An 8,974-nucleotide genomic window follows, 5' to 3' on the forward strand; every position below is an offset into this window, starting at 1 on the left:
TGGTACTTGTCGTGCCTCCTCACAGAAGATGTGCTGCTCAGGTCCTCTGCAGCAAGGAGAGCAGCCCCGGCAAGTCTCTTGCGTGTCTAATTCTATGCTGGTGACAGTGTCTGGTGAGACCTGTCAGAGAACCGGCATGCTAGTTGGTTACTTCTGTCTCTCCCACCAGACCACAAGCTCTCTGAGATCAGGGCCAGTCGGCGGGAGTTGGGGGCGGGGGCACAGTTGACTGACGGTCAGTCCCATCGCCATGTTGTGATGAGGCTGCCCTTCCCACGGGCTGTTCCCAGCTGGCGACTCAGCATAGCGCGCACTGGGGACAGTGTTCCTGTGGAACGCAGGACTCCCCTGAGTACAGTGTGGGCTCAGAGACTGCGCATCAGCCCAGCTGGAATGATCTCAGAATGTCTGAGCTCTTCCTGACCACCCTCCTTCCTTCCCCGCTCCATTCCCAGGTGGGAGACCCAGCACCTGGTGAAGGCTCTCCTGCCTTCGCCCCATCCATCCTCTTTACCCTTCCCGGGCGTTTCTCCCTGTGAGTCTCCTGCATGTCTGAACTTGTCTTGGTGACAGCTTCTTGGAGGACCCAAGAGAACACAGCTAGTTGGTTGCTTCTGTCTTCCCACTAGACCGTGAGCTCTCTGAGATCGGGGACCAGCGTGTCTTGGACGTCATCCCTCAGTGGATGAATGAACAAAGGGATGAGACTTGAGAGAAGGGGCAGATAAGGGAGAGAAAGAAACCAGAGGAAACTTCAGGGGGCAAGTGAACCTTGCCCGGCCCAGAGGCTGCTGGCGTGGAAAGCAATGGTCTTCACGGAGGCTCAGCATCTGTGGAGGATGGATTTAGTGGTTTATCGTCTTCCCAAAGCTGGGGCCAGGGGAGAGCTGTGGGTGACTACGATGGGGTCACCCGGCCTCAGCGTGGGAGGGCTGGCTAGGTAGGAGTGAGGCAGGGAGGCAGAGCGAGCAGATGGGAACCAGAAAGGGCTGCCTTGTCTGTCCTCCGCACCCAAACCTGAGGCTCTGACCCAGAGCAGGGCCCTATAGGGTGCCAGGAAGCCCTGGGGCGCCCCTGTGGGTCAGGGTGAGTTTTTGCCAGATGTCTCCACCGTGAGGTCGGCATCCAGAGCCACAGCTAACTCGCTGGGGCCAGTTCCAGTTTCTCCTGTGCTCTGCGCAGTTCCAGAGGGGCCTGGCCCTGCTCCTGCCACCACTGTCTACTCCAGTGACATCTCTTTACAATTCCCATCAAGGCCAATCCTGACCCCAGAGCCCGGTACTGGCTAGCAGAGGTGGAGGGACATGCTGGCAAAAATTGGGCGCCTGTCCCTGACTCCCACAGAGCCATCGAGGCTGCTAGGAGTGGGGCTGGGAAGTGCCCTTTGAAAGGCCATACCCCAGGGTGGGGCACAGGGTACGGAGAGCCTTGGACGAAGCCAGCGTGGTGAGCCGGCAGGTACAGAAGCTGGATGGAACGCAGGTCCTAGCTTGCTCTGTCACAGGACAAAATAGCTGGCGCCCAGGGATGTGGGAGAAGGAGATGCTTCGCGCGAAGCCCCAGCTGGTGTGGTTACTCCTGAGCCCTGGACCCTTCTCTACTGCCCAGGCCAACTGTGGGTGCCGGGGTTGCGGCTGCAGCCCTGTGGGGGAGTGTGGGTTCCAGCTGGGAGGCCTTAAGCCCCAGCTGACCTTCAGGCCCAGTCTGGTCCTTCATGGCCAAGGGATTGAGACCCAGCTTATCTTTCCAGCTGCCCTGTTCCCTGCCACCTTATCAGAAAGGGCGAGAAGGTGTCAGAGCTCAGAACTCCCACCCCGCCTTCCCCGTGGGATAGCGCCCAGGTGCAAGGGGGGAGGACAACTCTCGGGCACAGCTAGGTGACTTCTGTCCTGGGAGAGTTTAAAAGGGCCCAGGATATTTTCTCATCTCAGTTGACCTTTCCAACTGGGTACAGCATGAAGGGGCTGCTGATTTTGAGTGTCCTGCTGGGGGCTGTCCTCGGCAAAGAGGACTTTGCGGGGTAAATATGTGGACAGGAGCAGGCAGTGCTCATAGGGGAGCCCGGGAGGACTCGGCCTCAGGCCACAGCCTGGAGGAGATGAGCAGACAGACACACGGGAAGATGGCTAAGGAGGAGCAGGCCAGCACCCACCCCAGAGGCAGGCTGACCGGGGACCAGGGCTGCCAAGGGGCCCGTCTCTCAGGATAGCCTCCTGAGCCCTGGAGATATTTGAGCTCTGGGGAGCAATTTCCAGGAAAGGAGGTGGAAGGGGGCCTGGCTGGCTTTGGAGAGAGACAGAGTCTGGACTGGGACTGGGGGCAGCAGCAGCAATGTCCAGAAGGTTCTAAAGAGCCCAGATCATCTATTGCTTAGATGCCTAGTGCTTCCCCCTGCTCAGCCCAGAGGACTGAGGCCCACCCAGCCTGGGGTTCCTAGGCCACACTCCTAGGCCCACCTGGGAGTGTGCGTGGCCAGTAGGGCCTTCTCAGACCCTCAGCCTCACCCGTCTCCCCCCTCCTCCCACTCTGCCCAGGCACCAGGTGCTCCGAATCTCTGTGGCCAATGAAGCCCAGATCCAGAAGGTGATGGAGCTGGAGAATCTGGAGCACCTACAGGTCAGAGGACGAAGGAGCCCTCCCCGAGGCCCCAGGGCACCTCTCAGGCCAGCTGGGCCCACCCTGGGCCCTCACTGACCCATAGAGCTTGGGATCTCTCTCCCAAGCCACCCAGAAAAGAGACATGGGACCGATCCCTTTTAGGAAGGGGTTGACCTTGCCCCCACCCCAGCTCCTGAATCTCGGTGCACTTGAACATCTGAGCAAAGGTGGGGGGACCCCGGTTCTAGTACTTTCCCCTCCCTTGCTGTCTCAAAGTCTCCCCACCCCACTCTGCTTCCTGGGCCATTTCTCTGGCTGTACTGGACTTTGTCCTGTGCTCAGGGGTTCCCTTTGTCCTCTGCCCCTAATGTTCCCAATTAAGTGGGAAGTTCTGGCACCAGCAGCTGCTCCCAGGTGGGCCCCTCCCCAGCCCGCTGTGACGGTGCCGGTGCTTGTCCTCCCCAGCTGGACTTCTGGCGCGGCCCTGCCCGGCCGGGCTCCCCCATCGACGTCCGAGTGCCCTTCACCAGGATCCAGGCTGTCAAAGTCTTCCTGGAGGCCCATGGCATTAAGTACACGACCATGATTAAGGACGTGCAGTCGCTGCTGGACGAGGAGCAGGAGCAGATGTTCGCCTTCCAGGCCCGGGCCGCCTCCACCAAAACCTTTAACTTTGCCACCTACCACACCCTGGAGGAGGTGAGCGGCCTCTGGGACCACGCCCACAGGCCCCCCAACAGGCTGGCAGAATTCGGCCAGAGACAGGGTGTGCGTGACACTGGCTGTGTCTCCATGTGGCCTGGGGGCTCTGGGCTGTGGCTCTTCCACGTTGCAGGGCTCACAGTTGGCCCGCTACGGGAGCAGTTATGATAGGCATCTGGGCTCCTGCAAACCACTGAAGCTGTCCTGCCATCCTCTCCCTCCCCAGATTTATGGCTTCATGGACATGCTGGTGGCGGAGCACCCGCAGCTTGTCAGCAAGCTCCAGATCGGCAGCACCTACGAGGGCCGTCCCATCTACGTGCTGAAGGTAATGGGTGCCTGCATCTGGGTGTACACGGGCACACATGCAAGGACCGACACCCACGTCCGTGCGCTGGGTGAGCCCATGGCCGCCGGGGACGCGCTGTTTACCGACTCCCCGAGCCGAGTTTGGGGAGCACTGATGCTGGTGTAGGTGTGTGCCTCCCTGTGTGGCTCTTGGCCATAGTCTTGTGTGATCTGGTGTTTAAACAATTTAACCTTTCAAGTTACCGAAGCGTTTCTAATCCGCTGTCACTTTGTGGAAAGTATCCTGGGTTGGGGTAGCCCAGATAAAAGGTTTCATTTGTGAACTCCGACAGAGGAACAGGGCGGGGCCTGGAAGCCTGGCTGAATTGTATTTGCCCCAACCTTGGGCTGAGGGCAGAAGGTCAAGTTCTGCACGGTCTCTGTCCAGCCCCCAGTCCCCAGCCCCCCACCTGACTGATGGCCCCAGGAACAGAGCCTCAACCTGTGATACCCAGGGAGCAGGTGGCCTCTGGACAGGGGCACATTTCCCTTCTAGGAGGTGGGATCAGGCGCAGCTGGCCCATTTGTCTGCTCTTCTTATCCAGTTTAGCACCGGGGGAAACAACCGTCCTGCCATCTGGATCGACACGGGCATCCATTCCCGCGAGTGGGTCACTCAGGCCAGTGGGGTATGGTTTGCAAAGAAGGTAAGCCTGGGGAGCCGAGGAGGCATGGGTGTCCAAGGCCCACAGAGGCCCTTTACATCCCGTAGAGGGAGGCCAAGGGTGGGTGTCTATATATCGCCCCAGCCTGGCCGATGCCCAACCTGGCCCGCTCTGCCTCTCTGCCCCGAAACCCCACTCCAGATCACACAAGACTATGGCCAAGACCCAGCTCTCACCTCCATTCTTGACAGCATGGACATCTTCCTGGAGATTGTCACCAACCCTGATGGCTTTGCCTTCACCCACAGCAAGGTGCATGCCTTCTCCTGTTCTCGGGGAAAGCAGGGTGGGCCTCTGGCTTCTGAGACCGACAAGTTCCTCACCCCTATTTTCAACCCCCGGAAGTCAAGGGAAGGGCAAACAGACCTGTCCCCCTTAGACCAGGGTCCACAGCTCCGGCGGTCTTGACATTTTGGGCAGGTAATTCTTGGTGGGGGCTGTCAGGTGTGTGTGGGGTGTTTAGCACATCCTGCCGGGTACTCAGCAGATGCCAGTAGCAACCCACCAGTTGAGACCACCAAAAATGTCTTCAGACATGACAAATGTCTGGGTGTGGGGGGACAAAACTGTCCCCAGTGGAGACCCACTGCCCCAGCCCTTACTTCCTGCTTTTATCTTGATGGCGGGCACAGACGCCAATAGTCCAATGTGTATGGGGGGCGCATTGCGTGCCTTTTTCACTTTCTGCCAGTAGAAACCTCTGGCCAAATGCCATCCACGGTCTCCTCCATCCTCTTGCCACCAAGAGCCCCCTTCACAGATCTCCCTCCCTTCGGGGCACTGTGTGTTGACTAAGGCCCCCCAGCCCCCACGGTTCCCTGTGGGCTCCGAACCCCAGGCTAGTGAGGGGATGGTGATGGACAAGTGTCTCATTCCTTCCTCAGGACCGCTTGTGGCGCAAGACTCGCTCGATCACAGCAGGCTCCTCCTGTGTTGGGGTGGACCCCAACCGGAACTGGGATTCTGGCTTTGGGCGTAAGGCCCGGGGAGCACGGATGGGACACGGGGAATGCCTTCTGACCCTCCTTTATCGTGTTGCCCCTCTACCCCCACCCCACCCCACTGCCCACCTTCGTCCTGGTCCTGCCCTAGTAGGGAGGGCTTGGGGATGGGGGAGTGGCAGGAATGTCAGCTCCTCCTCTGGGGCTCCCAGTGAGGAAGGTGGCACTCTGAGGCTTGCTTGTCCCTTGTCTGTAACAAGAAAATTCCTCCCAATGGACCTAAAGTCTACCACCTGCCTAGGGGTTTTCCGCTCCTTCCCTCTGTGGCCACTTCACTGCAAGTGAAGTCTGGCTGGAGGGTCCCTTTGCACCTCCCTGGGCAGGTCTGTCATGTCTGCCCAAGCCTGGCTGGGAGGGAGGCGGGACCCCCAGGTTATGAAAGGACTCGGGTCTTTCCTTAATCCAGGGGTGGGGGTGAGCCCTCCTGCATCCCTTCTCACCCCCAACTCTATGCAAGGACACTCTGCTTTGCTGTAAGGAAGCCAACTACCCCTCTCTTCCTCCCGCAGTGCCCGGAGCCAGCAACAACCCCTGCTCAGAGACTTACCACGGCAAGTTTGCCCATTCCGAAGTGGAGGTCAAGTCCATTGTGGATTTTGTGAAGAACCATGGGAACATCAAGGCCTTCATCTCCATCCACAGCTACTCCCAGCTCCTCCTCTATCCCTATGGCTACAAAACAGAGCCAGCCCCTGACCATGCTGAGCTGGTATGTGCTGACCCCTGGCTCCCTCCATCCCAGAGGCCGTGTTGGGCAGGCGTAGGGTTTCGCCCATCAGAACTGCTTAAGGCACCAAGGGCCTACCCAATGCTCAGCACCCTGTTCCTCCCTGGACCCCTGATGGCTTGGGAAGATTGGCAAGACGGTCTGGCCTTACTTTTGGTCTGGGAAACTGAGGCATACAGTGGTTGAGTCGCTTCTGTCACATGACAGGGTGAGGGGAGGGGCTAGACTTTGAGCTGGTACCTCAAGCTCACACTTGGAGCTGCAGTGAGGCCAAAGGGTGGCAAAGTGCCAGCCGGACATCCTCCAGGGTCAGAGCTCCGAGGCTGACCTTGCAGGACCCAGCAGACCTCATGTTCTCAGCTACGGACCTGTGCCCGCAGAGTGCAGGCTCTGGGGTCACCCTGCCAGCCCCTGGGCTACCCTGGCCCTGCTGTTCTGGGGGCCTGGTGTGGCTGGCCATGACAGGTGGTCTTGCTTGGTGTTTTCTCCAGGATGAGCTGGCCAAGTCTGCTCTGAAGGCCTTGTCCTCTCTGTATGGGACCTACTACGAGCATGGCAGCATCATCAACGCCATTTGTAAGTGGGGGCCTGGTCTCTGCGGCGGGCCCTGGGAGGAAGCTCAGCTGGCTTTTCCTACCCCAGGGAGTGTCCCTCCTGGAAGAAGTAGCCGAGAGGGCCCAGATCTGGGGACATGGGCAGGGAGAACGGCCCCTGTCCCGCCTGAGAACTGCTGGCCCCCGTGGGCAGCACCCTTTCTCTGCCTTCTTTGACACCTTCCAGAAAACATGTCAGTTCCTCTGAGAACTCTTGTTCCCTTGTCTTGGGGTTAAGTCTCGCTTCCTGCATGGAGAAGATGGAGTGTTTTGCTGGCATTTGTAGATCTCCAGGAAATTCAACTTAAAAAGTGCTTCTCCTGCAATGGGCTTCAATTGGAGACGCTGTCCTCTCTTTCCCCAGCCTACTCAGCCATGCAACACTCATGGGGGGGAACACTGCCGCACAGAATGGAACCAAGTCAACAAATGTTTGTTTGTTGTGCACCTACTGTGCACAGGGCCTTGCTTTAACATGCTTGGGAATAAAATAAGTGCAGGTCAAAAAACTTACATTCTAGCCAGGGAGATAAACATGGTGAGGATAAACATGGGTAAATAGTACAGTATTTCAGGTGACGAGTGCTAGGGAGAGAAAGGAGAACTAGAGCAGGGTGAGGGGGCTCAGGAACCCTGGGGCTGGGAGTGGACAGGTGCGTTGAAGCAGAGGCCTCACTGAGAGAGTGACATTTGGACAAGTGTTGAAGGAAATGAGGGAGCCAAGAGGCACTGCCAGAGAGAGGAAGCTTCTAGAGCAAAGGCCCTACTGTGTGGTTTGGCCCAGGGTTGTGGGAATAGCAGAAATAGCACAGACACCCTCGTGGCTGCAGCTGAGCGAGAGCACAGAATTGTAGAAACAGTTGGGGTGCAGGCAGATCCTTGTGGCCCTGTGGGAATGCACCAAGTTCACCAGTGGACAGGGGGCAGAAGCACTGAAAAAGCAGGGGACAGGGACAGAGGTGGGAGGGAGGCATACACTTCTCACACACCTCCCACAGGAGGCGCCCAGGTTTGGGCAGGCCACACTCTTCCCTGGGGCTGGCATTGCTTTGGGACTCCAGGCCTTTCCTGGAATCCCTTTCAACCCTGAGTCAACGTTTTTGCTTCATTCACTATTGTCAAGTTAAATTCCAATATGCAGCTGCCTTCTTCACTGCTTGGCAACTGCGCATCTGGACCAAGTTTCTTCTGAAAAGACAGACAAGGAGCTTTTGCTTTGACTCTGGTCCTTTGCACTGTCCCTTGCAGACCACAGCCCCGGGACACAAATCCTGGTGACCCAAGTGGGCAACTCCGATATATTTGGAGGGTTGACCAAAGTGGCTCCTGCAGGGTGGAGGTGGTTTTCAGTGGGACTTTCACAATTGCAGGAACCTTCTCCCCCCCATCCCCCCCATCCCCCCCCCCCTCCCCGAGGGAGAGAACCATTGCTGGTCCACCTCTCTGAGTCTCGGGCTGAGAACCTTCAAGGGCGTTTCTTGGGAGGAAGCCGGGCTGCTCCATCAAAGTAGGCGCCGCGTAGACGCTGACTCCAATCAACGCTGCAGGGGCTCCAGGCTTTGGACCATCAGCCCGGCCCATGCAAATGTTTCAAAGTGCTTGACCTCTGCTCTCCTGTTTCTGTTCCTGCCCCAGACCGAGCCAGTGGAGGCACCATTGACTGGACCTACGAACAGGGCATCAAGTACTCCTTCACCTTTGAGCTCCGGGACACCGGGCTCTACGGCTTCCTGCTGCCGGCCTCCCAGATCATCCCCACGGCCCAGGAGACGTGGCTGGCCATCCGGACCATCATGGAGCACACCCTGAATCACCCCTACTGAACCGACCCTTCGGCCCTCTCCTCCTTAGCCTCCCTGAAAACCAAATAAAGTCTGAGCGTACACGGAACAGAATCTTGGGAGGTGCATGTGGGAACACGAGCGGTGCATCTGCCTTTTCAAGTGGGGGCAGGGGTGATTTAGTTCCTGCAGGCCTCACTGCAACTGGGTGGGCGGTTCAACTAGTTGACCCCTAAATCCCCCTGCATTCCAAGGTCCTGTGAAGTTGTATCCAAGTGGCATCTGTTTTAATTAGACCACCCTGAGCTCAGCTCGTCAGCGGGGTGATTTGTTCATACCGTGGTAGCAAGCAGCAGTCACAGCTGCTAACCAAATGCCTGGCACCCCGCCGTGGTGAGGAATTTTGCTTGTACAATAGTCTAGCTGGTTGGACCCATTCGTCTACAACAGCAACGACTTTGATATGAAGTCGAGTAATCGTGGTGGCCACTGTGGTCTCAAATAGATGTTGCAGTCTGGCAAGGAAACTTCTATGAAGCAAATATGGTCTCCCGCTCTT

At 57.9% G+C, this 8,974-nt stretch overlaps 1 protein-coding gene across 1 annotated transcript; it reads left to right on the forward strand.

Annotated features, from left to right (window-relative positions):
• Positions 1 to 1,869: 1,869 nt before the first annotated feature.
• Positions 1,870 to 8,529, forward strand: CPA1 (carboxypeptidase A1). The gene is made up of 10 exons (XM_024555116.3): positions 1,870 to 2,020; positions 2,535 to 2,616; positions 3,064 to 3,297; positions 3,527 to 3,628; positions 4,194 to 4,295; positions 4,455 to 4,565; positions 5,198 to 5,288; positions 5,824 to 6,023; positions 6,533 to 6,617; positions 8,270 to 8,529. The coding sequence occupies exons 1-10, from the start codon at positions 1,956 to 1,958 to the stop codon at positions 8,455 to 8,457; spliced, it is 1,260 nt and encodes a 419-aa protein (XP_024410884.1). The 5' UTR covers positions 1,870 to 1,955; the 3' UTR covers positions 8,458 to 8,529.
• The last annotated feature ends 445 nt before the right edge of the window (positions 8,530 to 8,974 follow it).

Source organism: Desmodus rotundus, chromosome 6 (assembly GCF_022682495.2).
Source record: "Desmodus rotundus isolate HL8 chromosome 6, HLdesRot8A.1, whole genome shotgun sequence".
NCBI classification, from domain to species: Eukaryota; Metazoa; Chordata; class Mammalia; order Chiroptera; family Phyllostomidae; genus Desmodus; species Desmodus rotundus.